The 22,227-nt window shown below is 36.6% G+C and overlaps 1 protein-coding gene and 1 long non-coding RNA gene across 2 annotated transcripts; one reads left to right on the top strand and one right to left on the bottom strand.

The window, feature by feature from the left end:
• Positions 1-105: 105 nt before the first annotated feature.
• Positions 106-18,106, bottom strand: chuk (component of inhibitor of nuclear factor kappa B kinase complex). The gene is made up of 22 exons (XM_082154806.1): positions 17,619-18,106; positions 17,251-17,355; positions 17,015-17,109; positions 16,788-16,905; positions 16,628-16,697; positions 12,494-12,582; positions 12,323-12,412; positions 9,435-9,559; positions 9,222-9,329; positions 8,991-9,126; positions 8,651-8,845; positions 8,435-8,537; positions 8,129-8,252; positions 7,875-8,026; positions 7,720-7,781; positions 6,061-6,170; positions 5,923-5,972; positions 5,663-5,771; positions 5,377-5,524; positions 1,479-1,606; positions 1,247-1,346; positions 106-1,141 (listed from the first exon to the last, which is right to left on the bottom strand). Exons 2-22 carry the CDS (start codon positions 17,353-17,355, stop codon positions 1,082-1,084), a joined length of 2,277 nt encoding a protein of 758 aa, XP_082010932.1. The 5' UTR covers positions 17,619-18,106; the 3' UTR covers positions 106-1,081.
• Positions 1,613-5,172, top strand: LOC309487273. The gene is made up of 2 exons (XR_014201806.1): positions 1,613-1,786; positions 2,372-5,172. It is a non-coding gene; the product is annotated as an uncharacterized lncRNA (long non-coding RNA).
• Positions 18,107-22,227: the final 4,121 nt, after the last annotated feature.

Below are 22,227 nucleotides of genomic sequence, written 5' to 3'. Positions count from 1 at the left end.
ATTTTCAAAAGTCTGATTTATAGTTAAAATGAATAACTCATTTTCAAATGAATTACCACTCCATCCGATTACTGCTGTTTATAAGAAAGTCTTTCAAAACACAGATAACATAATGGATATCACTTTAATTACTTTGTCATGTATACAGTAAACATGTTAAAACCTAAGTGTTCTTTCATAAGATGCTTTTAACCCATATCTGAAATATCCTCATATAATAATCCAACAAAACAAAAAATTAATATGCAAAATCTTATACAATAGTTTGTGATGAACCGTCTTGTGGGACGCTGTTCATCTTTGGATAAAAACATGGTTGAAAAGGTGACTTACAAAGGGAATAACATGGCTGAATTGATGAAACTCATTGATTATATTTCAGCCACTGATAAATGAACACATTCATTCGTAGCCACCAATGCCTGTTATGAAGATGTCTGTTGCCATCACTGCTAAATCCAAAATATAAAAAGACTATGCTGGAAGGTATATGTCTGACCAAACACTTATTTTCAGACTCAAAAACAGGAGGATTTACCTGTGCTCCATGACTAAAGAATTGCACCTTTACCATCCTAGTTGTTCTGCCTTTACTTAGGGCTTCACACACGTCATAGTATTTCAAAATGTTACTTAACTGAACATGACCAATTTCACTGCCGGACATCACACCTTTCCAAACATTCACAGTGAGCCTTTAAAGTGCAGATGCTGAATTACCATATTTAAAAAATAATAATAATAAAAAAAACTCGACCACCTAAAATGAAAGTACAATCAGCCCATTTAGAGAACTATAGAGTATGTAAATAAATTAATTTATGGAGATACACTGCCTGAATTTTGTTTGCAAGTTGTTGGTTCTGTGTCAATAAAAATGCATCCTCAAAATATATAGAGTTGCTACAGGACTGCAAAATGTGATTTTAACTAAATGCAGATACTGACAAAGAACAAAGAAGTTATTTTATGTTGAACAAATAATACAAGTCAACACAACCCCAATCCAGTGATGATGAATACATGTTTTCTAAAAGAATGACTGTTACAATTACTTCCTGTCACAGCGTAAACCATGACTCTACAACCGCTGCGATTTAGCAACCAGGGATTCATATTTAGTCCAGCTCCAGTCTTGAGCCTGTGTGGAAGAGAGGGAAAAATGTTTCACCCCAAAGCTGTGAGTTTATTACTGCAGTATATATGTGGTGTCATGATCGATACAGAATTTCTATGAATTTCATACCATTATGCTCTCTGATTTCTCCTCAGTGGTTTCTTGCAGTAAACTGGTCAGCTGACTCAAATAGCGCTGGTTCTCCTCGAGTAAATGATTGACTGAATCACTGAAAACAAACAGCAGCATGTAAAACAATGAAATACAATGATCAACCCAGCCACAGTGGGTTGAAACCTAGAATGTCGTGTTACTATCACTACTAATAGGCAGCTCACTAAGGATTGGAAGAGAAATTTACCCCTCATGTGGTACTTGCAGGGACATGGGTAGGCGAGAGGAGCACTGGGCTTGAGTCTGGTTCCATGTCGACAGTGAGGAGGGCATCTCTCCACTCTGACTCACAGAGCTTCGTGTGGTGTTTTGTGCCTAAACACAAACACATGCAACTACAATTATTCATCAAGTGGAAAAATATTGTGACTACTTTACAAGTGCTTTGAATATGGCTCATCTATTCAAGTTTTTAACCATTATGAAACGACATCGGTATAATTTATTTGTTGTGAATAATCTTAAATATAGTTTGATATACTGATATACTTAAAGGTATAGCGGAGGATTTTCTTTTTCCGGGTGGGTAGCCTATACTATTGGTCCACCTAAGTGTCAATCATTCTGGTGATATGTTTACGTAAGGCCGTTGTACGTGCTCGTCCTTTCTGCGCATGCGCACTTTCAAGTGTATATGTGTGGTGAGCTATGGTTTCAGCCATTCATTGAAGCTCGCCGTTCTCACCAGGTTTTTTCAAAATGTCTGAGGGTTGCAAGAGAAAAAGTGTCTACGAATTGTATGACAAGAAGAGAAAGGCCTCTGAAGAAAGAAACAAGACCAGTGTTTTTGGGAGAATATTTCACACGCTGGCGTGCGCTAAAAGCACAGGTTGGGCTTCCCACTGATGCCTCAGTCGCGAAGTTTCTACTCGACAGGTAAAGTTTGGCATGGTATTTGGAGAAATCCATTTAAAATCACTGCTAGTAAAAGTTCATGTAAGCTATGATTAGCGATGCTAGCGTTTAATAGGCGTTCCCTCTCGGGAGCAGGTAGAGTGTTGCGCATGTGCATTTTTTCAAAAAGTGGAGAGGGCGGTTCTTTTCTAAAATTCGGGAAAATCCTCCGCTATACCTTTAAAGTCTGCTAATTTGGAACAACTAGTTTTGTACTAAATGCACTTTTAGTTATCCGGAAATATTGCTGAGGACCAGCTAAAGCTATACTTAAGTGTATTTGATTGTGCTAAAGTAGAATTATTGCAAGTATACTTTAGGTACACTTTAAATATCTTGCATTTACAGACTGATCTTATACAGTGATGTTATTATCCTTACTAATAGTGATATTAAAACACATTTTAGACTTAATATTAAGAAATGTGCATTGTGCAATAAAGTACTCCAAATAAAGTTTAATTATATTTATATCAGTAAGTCTCAAGCGATATGTCAGTAAATCTGTAAATGGATTTGTAGTATACCTTAGCGAGAAATAAATGTATTTTAAAGGGGCCATGAACTGAGAATTGAAATTTTCCTTGATCTTTTGACAGTTAAGAGTTCGTTGTACTATAAAAATACCCTGTAAGTTTCAAAACTCAAAACGTCCTTGTTATTAAAAAAAATGGTTTTATTGAAACCAAGGCCAGAAAACGTCAGGATCTAAAAAGTGGAGACTTGTGACGTTACAGGGCAGCGAAAGACCGCATTTGCCGAAGAATATAAACGCATACGTCTACATCAAAAACACAATAAAGACACAATAAAAAGACTTATGACGTTACAGGGCAGCGAAAGACCGGATCTGCCGAAGAATATAAACGCCTACGTCGTCGTCTTTGGCGCCGCCCACTGGAGCGTTAGTGAATAGTGACATGAGAACGACAAAAGAGGACACAGGATCAATACCATTACCATCCAGAGGATCCTAATGCTAGGAAAGTGTTTGTTTTTTTCACCAATGTGAATGTCTCAGCAGTGAATTATTTGTTTGTATTCGGTACATTTCACTGTGGATTATTTGGTAAATTTCGGTGCAATTTTGACTTTTACAATATGGATCTGCCACCAACGCCAAAAACATGCAAGTAACCATGTTTATTCTAATGCCTGATCTGTGAGCAGTGATTTCTGATGTATAATTATTCAAGTTCAGACAGATTATCTCTCAAAATCGTTCAATACTGTTTATGCATTAGTAAATCAAGCCAGTGACTAAACGATCAACTTTATATCATTTCTCTAAGTAGGATGAAAATAATCTTATTTGAACTGTAATTAAATTATATACAGAAAGCGATCAAAGAACGCTTCTTTTCTAATCACCCAAGCTGTCAATCACACAGCGTGAGTTTATCTATTCTAGACACTTGCCAAAACTCGTAATGAGATCAATGACGTTGTTACACTGCGCAACAAAGCTTTCGTGACTGTCTGTCATCTGCTCAATGCTCATCATTGCAACCTTTTCATGTGGGAATCAATACTTTTCACGATTCGTTAATCTCGATAGCTGTAAAAACGTAGTAAAAGTTTTTGAGAGAGAGAGTTATGCTACAATTTAATGCTAGCTATTCATATGAAAACATGTAAGCCAATCACAGCAGTGGGCGTTTACACCAAAGTCTCAAAGCAGACACGCCCCTTCAAACAGAGTGTTCAAATCAGAGGCTAAAATCAGGCTTGAAAAAATGCCTTTTATTTCCAAATTATGACATTTATTTATGTAAAAACCATACTAACATTATAAGAGCAACCCAGGAAACATTATAAAATAATGAAATAATCCAGTTCATGACCCCTTTAAATATTTTGGTATCCACCTTATTCCTGACAACCTTACTGCATTTTGAATTTTGGGTGGCACTTCCGGTTTGGGGAACTTCCATTCAAAAAGGCTGAAAGAATCATTTCAAATCATAAGGTTGCCCTACAAATAAAGCGGATCGTCAGTTTGACTGGATGAGCTGTCAATTTTCCTTCATGATTTATTTTCAGACATCATGAGAATAAAGTTATACTTGGTATTTTTATCGTGACATGTTATAACAAGAATTTCTATGGCAAGAGCTCTTTTCAGTCACTGCTTTCTTTTCCTCGTGATTATTTTCTTTTTTCCTTTTGCAATCCGCTGTAAAAGTATGAAAAAGGACAACAAATACTGCACATTTGTGGTCTGTTCTGCCGAATTTAATTTACGATATATTCCATTAATAATTCACTGGAAAGCACAAATAATCTCTCGTTATTCTCCTCAAATCCTCACGTCTCTTTCCAGGTTTGTTTTCACAGGTAAATGCAATTTATAATCTGACAAAATAACGGAAATCACTTTGAAATAGTATCACGTAAGGCTGAAGTTAATGAACATTTTTGATTAAGGCAACATAAGTTACATAATATATATATTACTACAGTGATATTAAACCCGTCCGTTATTGCTGTGGAAAGACTCGCGCTTTTGGGGTTATTTGGTCTGTTGAAATACCTGGTTGATGCTTTAACACTTTTAAATTTCCTTTTAATGTTCGATGGTTGAAGGGTGAGTCATTGTGACACATTTTAACGTATTGCGTTCATAGAGCGAGCCTTTTTCACTAATTGTTTACAGCTTAACGGAAGTTACACCCATAATTCGCGCAAAGCGTCATGGGGCGTAGGAATAAGGTGGATAGGTTTTTTTCACTAGGGGATCCTTTAGAAATCATTCTAATAAGCTGATTTGGAGCTCAATAATAATGTTTAATGTTTTAATGTTCTTATTATTAATGTTGAAAGTGGTTGTGCTGCTTAATATTTTTGTGGAAACTTATTTTCTTTTAAATCTTCAAAATAACAGCATATAATTATGTGAAATAGAATCTTTTTTTAACTATGTAAAAATCTGTCAATTTTGAAACATTTTATGCATCATTGCTGAATAAAATAAAATAAAAATAAAAGATCTTACGGACCCCAAACTTTTGCACGGTAGTGTTTCTTTTGGTTTATGTCTATCAAGTTCCAATTAAGACTGAATGATCAGATGGTATTTCAACCTAAATTTCCCACCCCAATACACACTAAACCATAAAAATGGAAATTGAATGATCATGAGCATATTATAAGCTTATCTGGCCCTGAGACATTAGAAGCATGTGACTCACACAGGCAATCTTCAGTAAGTGCCAGAACTCTCTCTGTCTCTTGATCTGCATCTGCATGACAGTGCTGTCTGCCTCCTTAATGCAATCCAGCTTCCTCTCGATTTTAGGGAAGAGGTCGATGATCTTCTGCTTACTCAGAAGGATTTTACTATAGTAAAAGACACAAGGACAACAGTATTTTTCACTTAAAAAAAGACCAATTGCATTTGTTTACTAACTAGTCGCAGGTTGAACCGTAAACATAAGATCACAATCCTGTTTAATTGTGAATTAAACATCTTTTTACCTGAGATGTGCATATAGATCCCTTAGTACACGGTCCTGATTCTGAACAGTCTGTACAATGACCTTCACCATTTCAGAGCTATCACTGTAGCCATGCTGAGGGTCTGGCACTAGGAGAAATAAAGAACACTATATACTGGGCCAGTAACTCACTTGTGTAACAGTAGTGATGTGTCAATTAGCAAAGTAATTGGCAACTTGGAATTGGACATGCCTTGAATTTCATGCACTTATGAGCATGCAAGCCAGGATTGTACTTACTTTTGCATTTTGCCTTCAATTGTCTGTAGAGTTCAATTGCTCTCTCTTGCCTGTGATGAGACAAGATTTCATCTCAATAGGTTTAAGATCTAAGCATTTGTGCTGAATGATTATGCATAGCTGAAAGAATATGCTTACAGTTGCTCCATGACATCTCCTTGACGACGAGCATAAGGACTTCTCTGAAGCTCAACGATTTCTGAGTGCAGAGCCATTATTTCCTCATCTAGATGTCCAATCTCTGCCACCTTTAAAAACAAATAAAACCTGTTAGTTGTTGCTAAAACAATTGTCATGTCACATACCAATACATTTACACAAGATCATTTACACATACACAACCGTTCAAAAGTTTGGTGTCAGTTCGATATTTAAAAAAAAAAAATTAATATTGGTATTTTTTAAATCAGCAAGGATGCATAACATGAATCAAAAGTTACAGTAAATATATTTATAATGTTAAAAAGATTATCATAACTGTTAAAAGATGTATTTAAATTAGGAATAATTTTTTTATATATATATATATTAAAATAGAAAAGTTATTTAAAATTTTAATTTCACATTACTGTTTTTACTGTATTTATGATCAAATAAATGCAGCCTGGGTGAGCATAAAACACTTCTTTCAAAAACATTAAAAAGTCTTACTGACCAAACTTTTGGTACTGTACTACCTGCTGCCTTCAAGTGCTATCAGAAATGTACTACTTCCCACTTCTGAAATTGTGATTACGATCTTGTCGTGTTCAAGTGCTTTGTTGTCGGTAAGAATGTGAATCATGGAGGATACCAGGTTTATTCTTGCCTATTCTTGGGGAAATCATTTTAAAGCCAAAATGTATTGAAGATGTTTAATTTTGAATAAAATGTAGCGTCTCATTCACTGACAATGACAACCATATAAACATTCATCACGCAATATAGATAGTTAGCTTGCGGTTGATTCTGCAATTTCGGTCAAATAAATAATTTTCTATGTGTGTAAAACATACAATATGCTTCAAATGATATATATTTGTAAATATGCACTACTTTAATAACAAGACAAGGTGATGTAAAGCTGTTGTGGAAAAAACTAATAAATAATATCAGTCACAGCAGCAATCGTTCTCCCTTTTGCATGGCACGGCCAAATCGGAAAACACGGGTATCAAAATGATCCCAGTAGTAAATACAACTTGAGACAGCGTTCATACACAATTTTTGACTAGGTGATAATTTGTGAGTTTGTAGCACTTATACCAATAGCACGTGAGGGCAGCATACATCTCCATGATGTGACATGAAGACCACTTAGCTGACTGCTTCTTAAGGGTTTCAAAACAAATGTGTATCAATCATCCACAGCCAGGGCTCGACAATAAGGACTGCCCGATGGCCCGCGGCCAGCGCGAAAGACGCTCAGGCCAGTTGACGGAACACGTTTGCACATTTTTAATCCTTGCCAGTTTAAATATTTAAGCGCAAGAAGACACAAAAGAAAACTCAATGTGTCACTCGCTGTGTAAGAAGTTGTGTGTGCTATTGCTATTATTTGTCCTTTTTTTATTACTGATTGTTTACTTGTCTTATAGTAGTAATATTCGAGATTTATACTAGTTAGACTAGTAGTTTTTGCTGTGGTATCAAAACTAGAATTGAGAATTGTGAAATTTCACTGCTATCTGAAATGTTGTGTCATAACCTTATTTATTGCATGAGTCAAACACAACGAAAACAATTACTATTTTAAGCAAGTGAACATTTTGGCTGAGCAAGTAAAAATTAGAAAAAATCCTTAGTGTTGCACAGCACCTGTACATATGCAGCAGCCTTCTCTTCATTTTCTTGCCAAGCCTTCAGCATCTTTTCAGAAGCTTAAGAAAGAAAGAGGTTGATTTGGTTATTATCACTACTGTGATACTGATTTTTTTTGACTATTCAAAAATATTGAGCACATAAAAACATACATATGCCGTACTGCATCTGGTCACTATATTTCTCCAAGTCATACTGTATGCTGCTTTTAAAAAAGTCAAGCTTTGCTTTCAGCTGCTGGGAAAATGAAAACATCATGTTTTTGAATTTTGTAAGGTTGGTGTTGTAGCGAAGAAGGCTCAACCTGCAAACACAAAAACACAAATAGAACATTGAATTATGAGTAGATAAAGTCCCAAAGCACAAGCTATACACATTAATGAGCATGGTAATGTAATGCACGTACATGGCTGCACGCTGGCCCTGGAAGAGGCGGCTGTAGTCCTCTCGGAGGCCACAAATGTAACTAACTGCCTCACCCCAAACCTTCTTAAGGGTACTCAGAGGGAGCTGAGTTTTGGTTTCCCGCACTGAAACAGAAAAATGGGTGGAGACTTTTTTTTGAAGTCCTACTGAAAGTTATCAAAGTGCAAATAAAAAGTAAAAAAAAAAAAAAAAAAAGAAAAAAAAGAAAGAAACCTAACCTCCCACAAGCATATCTAAATAAACAAAATGATCCATAGAAGAGGCAAATAAATAAATAAATTCTTACCGATAAAGTTCACACTCTCAGGAAGTGTTCTAGCCGTTAGAGGTCCCGAGTACTTGGTCAAGCTCTTGTCAAAAAGATATACAATGTAGCTGTCCCATCCTCTCTAATGATTTGAAGAAAAAGAAAAAAGTAGTAAAAAGTAGTAAATTGTTACTGATTTATCAAAACATTCTTTTGGAGAATGAGAACACATTCATGAGGCCATAAAATACTTACTACTCCATCTAACACACACTGTGCAGCAGGTTTCCTGGGATCTAATGTGACTCCTGTTTCCTGCAAAAGCTCTTGATTCAAAAGTTCGATTTTGGTCTCGACTTCAATCCTCTGTTGCAGAGGGTGGAGCCCTTCATCAGGGCTAAGCAGAAAGGAGTGAACCTGGGTCGTAGTCATGTTTAAGACATGCACAACCTACAAAACAAATCATGTGTCAACCATGATTCTATCCATGACAAAACAATTGATCCAAACTAAGCAGATACACTTTCTTCGGCATATTGCAATAGTACAAGATATAACATTTTAATTTAATAATGTAGTAATGGCAATTTCAAACCTTCATGTTCAGTATTTGTTCTAGAATAGCAAAACACTGGGGCTGTTTTGTGTCTGGATTCAATCCTCCTCCCCTCTGTACTGGGTCCCACTTCAGCATCAGCTGTAGCAGCCCCTCCAAGGGATCCAGTAGTGTCCTGCAGTATCAAAAACAATTGGTCAACCCAGAGACTCAGAAAAAAAGGGTAACAGCAACTAAAAAGCAAGGTCTTTTGGTCTGTTTAAAGGCTACCTGCTCAGATTGTTGGGGTACGGAAGGTGGGTGGAAAAGCGGACCTCGCCATTCATATCTTCCACAGCCATTATGTCCTTAGGACCTTTGTTTCGTACTTTGCTTGTCCTAGAAAAAGCAAATATGCTATATTTTACCTATATGAAGGGATTCCATGTGAAGGTAAGATATAAGCATTGTGACAATCAATATGCAGATTATCAGGACATATACCATTGCACCGGCTGGAGATTGTGAAGAAATGGACGAAATCCACAGCAACACTCAAAGATCATGGTGCCAAAGCTCCAATAGTCCACAGTGACTGTGTATGACTTGCCTTCAAACAGCTCTGGAGCCTGAAACAAATGACAATGACAAGATATATAAATGTATTAGGAAAATATATACACAGATATACAACCCCATTTCCAGAAAAGTACAAAGAAAATATTTCCAATATTTTGACATTTTTTTCCAATTGTTTTTGGTAAATAATATAAACAAATTTTTATTTTGATGGCAGCAACACACTCCAAACAAGTTGGGACAGAGGCATGTTTACCACGGTGTACCATCACCTTTCCTTTTAATTGCATCATTTGGGAATTGAGGGTACTAATTGCTGCAGTTTTTCAAGTGGAATTCTCGCCTGATACAAGATCATCATTGTATGATTCCCAGGAAACATGTCATCTTGATGGCAGGATATGTCTCTGTAATGTAAATGGTACCTTCACACCTTTGCATGTCATGTTTGCACTGACGCACCTCCATACCATGACAGATGTTTGCTTTTGCACCTGTTGCTTGTGAAAGTCTGGATGGTCCCTTTTGTCTTTGGGACTGAGAACTCAATGTCCATTTTTCCCAATGTCTGACCACAGCACACATTTCCATTGTCTTTTTGACCATCTAAGATGAGCTCGGGCCCAGAGAATTCGGCAGAATCTCTGCACAGAACCTTTTCTTTGGGTGACCTTTATTTAACAAGGATAATCTCTCTGAGATTTAAAAATATCTTTCACAGGAGTGTCCTGGCCAAGAATGGGCAGCAGTTACAATCACAAATTTACAGATAAAAAAAACAAGTAAAAAATTAAAACACTGCACATCCTTGAGTCTTCTTCGAGTGACCGAATAACAGATTTAAAATGTTCAGACACCAGAGTTTGTGAATTGAATTTCTTTTGGATTAGATTCCCATTTAAATAGAGCTGCATACATAAAAGCCCCTTTCCCCAGTTCAGTTCTTACTAATGGCACAGAAAGCATATAACAGAATATTTCCCAACACTTTTCTGTTGAAAAAGACAACCTAGATACGACGGCAACAACCCCAGAATAGTTTTATAAATAATTAGATAATAGTGCATTTTCCTTCTAATGGACAGAGAGGGCCAGGCTACTCTGTTATACAAAGTACAATGATGAGTTAAAGGTTTACAATCTGATATAAATCTTAAAGTGCTATGATAAACGGTATCCAAAGAAGAGAGAAGATGAGAAGGAGCTAATTGATACACCACATCGCCGTAATCAAATACAGGAAAAAAGTAGCAGAAACTAACCTCTTTCTTACATTAAATGAAAAACAAAACTTGTTTCTAAAATAAAACCTAAATTTTATTTTCTTTAATTGAGTTATGTGAGAGCCAAAAGATAATGTATCATCAATAATGATGCCAAGATATTTATACTCTTTTACTAACTCAATCACATTACCTCGTAAAGTCTGGAGATGAATAAGATTGTCTACTACCTTTATCGAGCTTGAAAATAACATAAGTTTGTTTTTATCAGCATTCAAAACAAGTTTTAGTGTATGAAGCCGTGACTGAATGACATCAAAAGCCATTTGAAGCTTAAGCAAGGCTTGCTGTTTAGAAGGTGCACCACAATACATGACAGTGTCTGCATTAAAGAAAAGTGCATAAAGTGCATAAAAGAACTGATGTATAGCTTTCTCTTTACGTAACAGAGATACAAGCTGTACTTGCAGCGATGCAGCGGCAGACTGTGTTAAGTGACAACGGTTTTCCAAAGTACTCCCGAGCCCATGAGGCTATATTTAACACCGTAGCATGATGGTTTCTCATGCAGTGCCATCTGAGGGCTCAAAGGTCATGTACATTCAACAGAGGTTTGCCTTCCCTACACAGACTGAGATTTCTCTGGATGCCCTGAATCTTTTCAAAATATTATGTATTGTAGATGGTGAAAGACCTAAAATCGTTGCAATCTTGCATTGAGAAATGTGATTTTTGAATTGTTTGACAATTCTCTTACTCTCTTTGGCAAAAAGTGGTGATATACCCAATCACAATATCCTCACCTATTACTAATTCAACTGCTTATTATGGACTGTTTCAAAACAATTTAACTAGGATATTATATAATCTTTTCACTTTGATTTTGTGCAAAAAGAATTACAAAATGTATATATATTTACAGAATACAATTACGTTGGTCAGTGTCAGTTAAATAAAGGTTCAGGAGATGTCCCAAATTTTCTGGAAATGGGGTTGTATTACAAAGCACTGTTGTCTGTTTGTTCATTTTTGTTGTCTTTAAAAAGAATACATCTGTTATAGTCATTAAATATGTAGAGATACACTACCGTTCACCATATGGGGTTGGTTGGTACGATTTTTTTTTACTGTTTTTGAAAGAATTCTCTTATGTTCACCAAGGCTGCATTTATTTGATCAAATAATCATTGATAATAATAAGAAATGTGCTCAAGAAACATTTCTTATTATTATCAATGTTGAAAACAGTTTGTTTAATATCTTTGTGGAAACCGTGATTTTTTTTCTGGATACTATGATAGAAAGTTCAAAAGAACAGCGTTTATTTAAATTAGAATTTTTAGAAACATAAAATGTCTTTACTGTCTACTATCTATATTCAATTTTCAATTTCAAAAGAACAGCATTTATTTGAAATAGATTTTTTTGTAACGATTATAAATGTCTTTACTATCAATTTAATGCATCCTTCCTGAATCAAAATATTAACTTTAAAAAAAATAAAACTTGTACTGACCCTATACTGAACGATAGTGTATGTTGAATTGTGATAATCGCCTTTTCTTATCACTGATTAATGCAAAGACGTACCAGATATTGTAAAGTCCCCACAAATGAAGTGCATAGGCTCCCCTGGTCCAGGTCTTTGGCGTAGCCAAGGTCGATTATCTTGTGGACGAGCTGCAGAGACATCAAAACAAAAGTTCTGGTTGGAAAAGGAGTATCTTTATAACAAGAATCAAACTACTAAATAGCAAATACCTTTCCATTGATATCTTGTAGAACAATATTCTCTGGCTTGAGATCTCTGTGAATTATCTTATTTTCATGGAGGTACTGGATTCCAGAGCCTGTTGAAAATAAAATATACTGTTTTACTTACCACCCTTAATAGTTGGGGGCCTTAAGCACATAAATAGGTAATTTCGCGCAAATTCATCTAAAAGCGCCAAATTTGGCACAGATGTAGCTCAGGTCATACCGAAATGATTTAGCTAGGGCGCCGGAGCCAGCGACCCTCGGGGCCAAGATGGCGGCCAAATCCAATATGGCCGCCGCACGAAAAGGGTCCCGGCTTTAACTTTTGAACCACATGAGTTACAAATACAAACTTGATATGTTTTTCAGCTTAATTGATCATGAGAAACACATAGGAATGTTTATATTTATGACCCAGTATATCTGGACCCCTCGATCCTACAATTCCAATATGGCCGCTGTCCAAAAAAGCAGTTTGGGCTGTAGTATGGGGCCTTACACACCATTGTTCGCGCAAATTCATCTACAAGCACCAAATTTGGCACAGATGTAGCTGAGGGGATACTGAAATGATTTAGCCAGGGCGCCCGAGCCAATGGTCCCTGAGACCAAGATGGCGGCCAAATCCAATATGGCCGCCGCCTGAAAGGGTTTCGGCTATAGCTTTTGAGCCAGATGAGATACAAATACAAACTTGATGTCTATTTTACCTTCTTTGACCATGGGAAACCCATAGGAATACTTACATTTATGATTGGGTATATCAGGACCCCCCAAATTCCCTAAATTCAATATGGCTGCTGTCCAAAAAACGGTTTTGACTACAAATTTTGAACCAAATGCGCTACAAATGAGGATGTGGTGTCTATGTTATGTTTATTGACCACAGGAAGTCCATTGGCATATTTATATTTATGCTTGTGTAAGTCTGGAACCTGTATTCTTTTCAAGACTGTGGTTGAAAATCCTTTTTTTTTTTACCACAACTTTGAAGGTTCAAATGTTCAATGTTGATTCATTTCCATATAGAAGTGAAATGGTTTTCAGTTTACCACAGGTGAATACATTTCAAAGTGTAATCATATAAGAAAAAATAAGACACAATTAATATTGCAAGGCAATATTTATATTATGTCAAATTGTTAAAATAATAATATAGTCAATTTTTCCAAAACTCTTAAAGGTTTGCTTAGCATAACAAAAAAACAGCAATAACATAAAAAACAACAGTGAATTCTCATGGTCTCTCACATGAATTATCATTATCACTCACAATCACCGGATCTCTCATTGTCTTCACCATCATTGTTTGTACAAGCACCCTCACATGCACATATAGAAGTGCAACGAACTCCAGCTTTACAGCACTTACAGTGCCCTCTACATGCTGTCTTGCAGCCACAGTGGAGGAGAATGGTGCAGGCTTTACTGGCATCTCTGAGATTAGTCCAGTAAGGTTCCCAAGTCTTGCTCGTAGAGTCCCGAAACCATCCCCATGCATTAAACTCTGGGATATCTTGCTGGACAGCGGTTGCCTGATTCCAGTAGAAGCTGGCCTGCAGAAGTGCTCTTTTGATGTGCTGAATCAATGCAGCTTGGGTGGGTGGCAGGTTCTCGAGAGACTTGGTACCATTCGAGAAAAGGTGATGTCTAGCTTCATCTACACGACTGGAACCACAGCTCTTGCTGTACATGATGAGCTCATGTGACAGATTCATAGCTCATGGTCCAAATGGTCCGGCCAACTACTGAAAAAACATTCCATGACTACGTTAACACCAATATTGCTGGGTTTGTTAGGTCACACATGAGCTATGAATCTGTCACGTGATTGGATATTGTGTTTGATACATATCCAGAGGAGAACCTCAAAACACAAACTCACCAACGCAGAGGAACCAGATCAAGAACTAAAGTAGATGGGAGAACTCCAATTCCAAAACGTAACTGGATATATCTATTATATATATACTGGATATATTGTTATATATCTAACTATTTGGATATATCAGTGAAGAGATAACCAAGCATGGCATGTCAGGTAAACTCCTCCTTTCCACCAAGAAAGATGCTCTACTCTCCAACAGACATGTCTGCCCTTCAGCCTTGTGATCATCCAGAAGCAGATACAAGAATAATCCTGCATCTTGCACATGCTGGGGCCAATGGCCATAAAAAGGCATTTGTCCGGACTGTCGACAGCGATGTTGTCATCCTTGCCATCCGCTTCTTCAACACACTCGGCCTCACAGAGCTCTGGATCGGCTTTGCAGGTGGAAAAAACTATAGGGACATTCCTGCTCATGAAATCAGCAAGGATCTTGGTCCCCAGAAGTCACTAGCCTTACCACTCTTCCACGCTTTAACAGGCTGTGACACAACCTCAGCCTTCCTGTGCCATGGGAAAAAGAGTGCATGGGCAGCTTGGGAGGCAACACCAGATCTCACAGAATCTCTGGTTACCCTCACCTTGGAGCCTGAACAGATCAACAATGACGTCCATGTCCAAAGACTGGAGCGTATGGTCGTCATCATGTACAGCAAGAGCTGTGGTGCCAGCCGTGTAGATGAAGCTAGACATCACCTTTTCTCGAATGGTACCAAGTCTCTCGAGAACCTGCCACCCACCCAAGCTGCATTGATTCAGCACATCAAAAGAGCACTGCTGCAGGCCAGCTTCTACTGGAATCAGGCAACCGCTGTCCAGCAAGATATCCCAGAGTTTAATGCATGGGGATGGTTTCGGGACTCTACGAGCAAGACTTGGGAACCTTACTGGACTAATCTCGGAGACGCCAGTAAAGCCTGCACCATTCTCCTCCACTGTGGCTGCAAGACAGCATGTAGAGGGCACTGTAAGTGCTGTAAAGCCGGAGTTCGTTGCACTTCTATATGTGCATGTGAGGGTGCTTGTACAAACAATGATGGTGAAGACAATGAGAGATCCGGTGATTGTGAGTGATAATGATAATTCATGTGAGAGACCATAAGAATTCACTGTTGTTTTTTATGTTATTGCTGTTTTTTTGTTATGCTAAGCAAACCTTTAAGAGTTTTGGAAAAATTGACTATATTATTATTTTAACAATTTAACATAATATAAATATTGCCTTGCAATAATAATTGTGTCTTATTCTTTCTTATATGATTACACTTTGAAATGTATTCACCTGTGGTACACTGAAAACCATTTCACTTTTATAAAGATATGAATCAACATTGAGAATAACCTTCAAAGTTGTGGTAAAAAAAAGGATTTTCAACCACAGTCTTGAAAAGAATACAGGTTCCAGACTTACACAAGCATAAATATAAATATGCCAATAGACTTCCTGTGGTCAATAAACATAACATAGACACCACATCCTCATTTGTAGCGCATTTGGTTCAAAATTTGTAGTCAAAACCGTTTTTTGGACAGCAGCCATATTGAATTTAGGGAATTTGGGGGGTCCTGATATACCCAATTATAAATGTAAGTATTCCTATGGGTTTCCCATGGTCAAAGAAGGTAAAATAGACATCAAGTTTGTATTTGTATCTCATCTGGCTCAAAAGCTATAGCCGAAACCCTTTCAGGCGGCGGCCATATTGGATTTGGCCGCCATCTTGGTCTCAGGGACCATTGGCTCGGGCGCCCTGGCTAAATCATTTCAGTATCCCCTCAGCTACATCTGTGCCAAATTTGGTGCTTGTAGATGAATTTGCGCGAACAATGGTGTGTAAGGCCCCATACTACAGCCCAAACTGCTTTTTTGGACAGCGGCCATATTGGAATTGGAGGATCGAGGGGTCCAGATATACTGGGTCATAAATATAAACATTCCTATGTGTTTCTCATGATCAATTAAGCTGAAAAACATATCAAGTTTGTATTTGTAACTCATGTGGTTCAAAAGTTAAAGCCGGGACCCTTTTCGGGCGGCGGCCATATTGGATTTGGCCGCCATCTTGGCCCCGAGGGTCGCTGGCTCCGGCGCCCTAGCTAAATCATTTCGGTATGACCTGAGCTACATCTGTGCCAAATCTGGCGCTTTTAGATGAATTTGCGCGAAAATGTGCTTAAGGCCCCCAACTATAATGAGTGATGATAAAACCACTAAAAATATAAATAACAGTTTTAAAATGACACATTACCAACATCATTGAGTAGTGCTAACACTTCACTCTCTTTTAACCCACAGCAATTTTCTGGTTTGCTCAGTAACTACAAGAAGGAATACAAAGAACAGCAATGAGTTAGTATAAATGTCAACAGAAGGCACATGAGACATGTCCCATTGTCACACACACACACCTTTCGAAGGTCTCCCTTGGAACAGTATTCCATAGCTAAAAGTGGTAAATCATTCAAGGCAATGTGCATCATCTCATCAGGCACATCCTTTGCTGTCACCACATTAAGGTGCTTCAGCCTGAAAAGTGGGATGAAAAGATGACAAATTAAATAAGGCAATAATATATACGAACACATTTTACACAGGTACATTATACATTATTAAAAATGGCCACAGATGTACACACTTTTTCATAATCTGGATCTCCCGACTCCATCTGTCTTTGTTTTTTGCATTAAGTTCAAGGCGACAGAGCTTCACGGCAATTTTTTCTGAAGATTCCTGCAAGAAATAATAGTATTGAGAGTGAACAATGGAAAACTTAGACATTTCCTTCATCTTTAAAGGCAAGATAACTAACCAACAATAGGAAAGAGCAACGAACACAACACATATACAGTAGTTAGCCTAGTAGTGCAATACCTGATTCTGATACAGGTAAACATGGCCAAATCCTCCGGTCCCCAGCCTCTCCTTCATAAGCCATGACCCACAGACCTGATTCTGTCTGAATGGGGGTTTCTCCATCTGTACACATCAGTAATACACCTCATCATACATTTATAATGCAAAACCACTGGCATTCAACACTGTGACGGCTAACAGTTAACGTTACTCGTTTTTTATCAGGATGTGGGCCCTTATTGATAGGCTTTTAGGATATTCCTTAATGTAAATAGCATAGATGATGATTCATAAGTGAGATATTGTTATTCATGGCATATGTACCTTGACACAGGGATACAGCTAGCAGGTAAGCTAATACAAAGTGTCAGCCGGTAGTGACTTACCTTGCATCAGTTTGTGTTTCTAACTTGCTTGAACCGACCACATCTGACGAGGTAAATTGTGGAACCTGTCAAATGAACGTATTAATCCATAGGAAACAACAAAGCTATCCATTTCATCCTTACACGAGCTATCTGGTCGGATGTTAGATTTGCTAACTGGCTAACTAGCTACACGTAAACAACTCGATGTGGAAAAATTAGCCTGCAGTCTTACACGCCCCCAAATGTCAGCTTTCCATAACACCAGGCACGATAAAACGAGGAACAGACCGCACCTGAAAATCAAATACTAAATCTTGCTGTCCTAAAAGGATGATTGGGTACAGTAGCGCTGACTTGCGCACTTGTGTGAAAACTGTTGTTGACGGCGACCACGCCAGTCAGCTGCTACTCCAGTCAAAATCGAAATAACGTCCGCGCATGTGCGTTGCGTTAGGCACCGCCTGGGTTTCATCAGCGTTGATCGACTGGGATCAGTTAGTCATAACCCCGATGCCATATACAGAAAGACAAGATGAAGTTCGAGGAGCTCAAGTCAGCGAATCAGCGTGTCATCGAGGACCTTACGAAAATGGTAGCCTACTCTGTTGTGAAAGTAACTCCAGTGACGCAAATTTGTTTAGATCCTCAAATCACAATTTGTAAACTCTCTTCACGCGATCTATATTTCATTGGATAAATGATTCATTAAAAAAAAAAAAAAAAAATATATATATAGCCTATATATATTCAGACGTCAGACTACAGTTACTTTTGATACTGATATTTATATTGATGTAATTCAAATTGATTCTCACTAATTATTCTTTTTATCTTTTAAATTGTCCTTTCAGCCTATATGTCTGTTAAGAAAGTCTTTCAGTTTTGTATAATTAGCCTACACCAGTCAGAGGCTACACAGCATAACAAATCAAATATTTCATCTTTTTTGTGTGTTTTTCTTTTGTGTGTGTGTGTTGTGCTGTGTTGTGTTGTGTTTCATTTTGTGCTTTTGATTCTTTATATTTATTTTTTATCTGTATGGTTTAATTAGTTTTTACCTTTTCATAAACTTACAACCCCAATGCAGTTCCTTCACAAACCCCAGTTTGGGAAACCCTGGTGTAATGTAACTTTTATTGTATTTCATTTTGTGGATGACATGTTTTCAACAAATTGTTTTCATTTTGAATTATTATATTAATATAGATTATCCTTTCCAAATCTATGTGATAAACAAGTTACTGTACGGCTAAATGTAGGTCAAATGAAATCTAAAAAAAGTAAAAAGTAATCAGATCAAAAAGTAGTCAGATTATATTACCTAATTATTTTACTTACTACAGTTATAATCATGTAATTTGTATTCAGCAATGGACAACAATGTGTTAGTAATCTACCCAGCACTATAGATAGATAGATAAAGCTAAATGTTTTCATCTATAAAGCTCTACAAATGTTACTGATGGTGTTTTAGTGCATTTTCTGCAACAAAAAAAAAAAACCAAACAAACAAAAAAAAGGATCTCAATTAAATATGTGCAGTGTCACATGGTTAGTGCAAATTGTCACATGATCAGAGCAGTTTTTACTTCTTGTTGGCACCATAAAAAGATGATGGCTGCATCAAAGCTCCTAAACAAACGGTAAGTAAATATGTTAATATAAAGATATGACAACGATTTTTGATACATATTATCTTTAAGGTCTAATATTAACATTTGAATTCACAAGTATTCAGTTTTGTTGAGTGTGGTCATAGAATGAGTAAACATGTTGATGGCATCAATAGTGACCGGTGGGATAATACAGTGAATTTCGGTATTGAAGGGTGTGGATTTTGGAATAAACTGCTGCTTCAATGTATATGTAATTATTATCAATAATTATGAATCACATATACAATAATGTATATGTGATTATAATCAAGGTATTCATCAATATTTTTCTTTCTAAATATCACATGAGTTGAATGACTTCTGCATGTGAGATTTTACTTTGTTATAGAAGTTAACAGTGTGATTACTGAAATGTTCTTTTCATGTATTCTCTGATGTCTCTCTTCAACTTTGGAAAAGCTGCGATTCCCTAGTGCTTTTGTGTGTGTGTTGGATGTTCTGTGCAGGTCCTCCTGTATAAGAGCTATGGGACACTTCGGCATGCAACAACAGACCCGAAGACGCCTACGACCTCCAAGGTCACTGCAGACCTAAATCTAGGAATCATGCGACAACTATCTTGACTTATGGCGACATACTCTCATATCTATCCGTGTGTGGAAATTTGCTTAGACTGTATGTGTTCTTAGCCAATCAGAAACTGCAACTTTAAGCAAGGACGTAGCTTAGACCTTGGTGAAGGGTATAGCATGCTGTGATCTTTGTGACTGTAAGTGGGACGGCCTACGAACTCCTGTGTGAGTCTTGAAGCTGACTTCTGCTGATGAAACTGCAAACTATCTTCAGTAAATCTTTTCTTTAATTTATTATAATTCTGACTCTGGGTCTGCATTCATCTTATCTGGTTCTGGTTCTTTGACTGTAAATCCCCTTACAGTAGGCCTATACATATAATTACAATGAACTTTTGTCAGATTTGTTAGAGAAGGTTGCACTAAACTGTTGCAAAGACAATTTTACAGTGAATAATGCACTAAATAATAAATTCATATTTTAATACTGGTTGGACTAATATAACCATGTTATGATATATATTACAATAAAGTAACAATTTTGAAATGCATTGATGATTGTATTTTTTTCTCTTTTACCTCAGTATTCCTATTAGTGTTTTATAAAAGTTTTTATATAATAGTAACCCTGAAACAGAGATTAAAATGTGTTAATAACTGGGCTGATATATATATATATATATATATATATATGTAGAGTTCAGATGCAAGAGCCTCTAAATGCCATCTGAAATTTTCTAATAGAATGATCATTTTTATCAAGCTTGTGTATTTAAGTTCAGGGCAATTCCACGCAAAACTGTCACATCCATAACGCCAACTAAATACCATGGCATTGTGTTGGCGTTATGGATGTGACAGTTTTGCGTGGAATTGCCCTTCAGTAATTTCACTTAAATGACAATTAATAGGTAATCTTCATTGCCATTTAAGTGAAATTATTGAATTTAAATATACGAGCTTGATAAAAATGATCATTCTATAAGAAAATTTCAGATGGCATTTAGAGGCTCTTGCATCTGAACTCTTCATATATATATATATATATATATATATATATATACTGTATATATATATATATATATATATATTTATAATTGTAATACTTATTATTTTAATTCATTTTAAAATAATAATACAAATATGGAAAAGTATATGAAAAATTGTGTTTTATGGTTGGTCACAATTGTGACCGGTGGGATAATGTGTATACTGAATTAACATATTTCTGCAATCATCAAAATTATTATACATTATATATATATTGATGACTGCAGAAATATGTTAATTCAGTATACACATTTGTATACTGTATATACACAATTGTGACCGACCATAAAACACAATTTTTCATACATTTTTCTATAATTTTTTTTTTTAAATATGATTATTTCAAGGGGTTACTAATGACACGTCATTTGGATATTTTCATGCTTTCTGTTTAGGGATTGATAACATTTCAGTATACTTTGATCATTATCCAATGGTCAAAATTTACATTTTAGGATTTGTTCAGCAGTAGGCCTATACTTCCTTCCAAATGTATATATGTAATGGGCTTTATGCACAGCTGCACTACTTCCTGAACTTCAGCCAGCTCTTTGTTTCCTGTCTGCCATTATTGGACAAACTGATTAATCCAGGTGTGTCTGATTATTGTTACTGAGGCCAGGCACACCTGGATTAATCAGTTTGTCCAATAATGGCAGACAGGAAACAAAGAGCTGGCTGAAGTTCAGGAAGTAGTGTAGCTGTGCATAAAGCCCATTGTGTTGTGCATTTTACTCCCAGGCTGCCAGACTTTTTAAAAATCTGCTAAACTGCTTGTGTTTTTGGTGAATCATGTCAAATATATATATATGCAGATTGTTTTGTAGCAGTTAGAGATCTAAAACTAATCTGTAAAGTCAACATGTGGTTGTACCATGCCACACACCCACGATGTGCAAGCATGAGTGAACATTAACATCAATGTCCAGGAGATGGTGCTCAAGACTATAAAATGCAAGCGAACATCCATCAGTGTCATCAGTTGACCCATCTCAAGTTGAAAAGAAAAGTCTAAATTTGTTCAATTAAAAACCTAAATTCTATTCATAACTTTAAATGAATTCTGACTGAATATCTCTTTACGTAGTCTTTGTAAAAGAAGCTGAGCAATAAAGACATCAGCCGGCCAGTGAATGGGCAGCGGACAGTGATAACCTCTGAAAGTGATTTCTTAATGTCAAAACAGCATATTTTATTAACGGTCTTTAAAACAGTCTTAATAATTAAATAAATGTGCATATGGTGATGAATATGAGGTCTGCATGCATATGTGTTTAATTACAATGACTCTAAGTATTATTCTGCAATGAATTCAGCCATTTAAACTATATTCTTTCTAAGAAATTGAAGATTAAACTTTCTGAAAATGTAACATTATGTTGGTTTCTA

Source organism: Leuciscus leuciscus, assembly GCF_965113295.1.
Source record: "Leuciscus leuciscus genome assembly, chromosome: 22".
NCBI lineage: Eukaryota > Metazoa > Chordata > Actinopteri > Cypriniformes > Leuciscidae > Leuciscus > Leuciscus leuciscus.
This window is presented reverse-complemented; position numbering and strand designations above follow the sequence as displayed.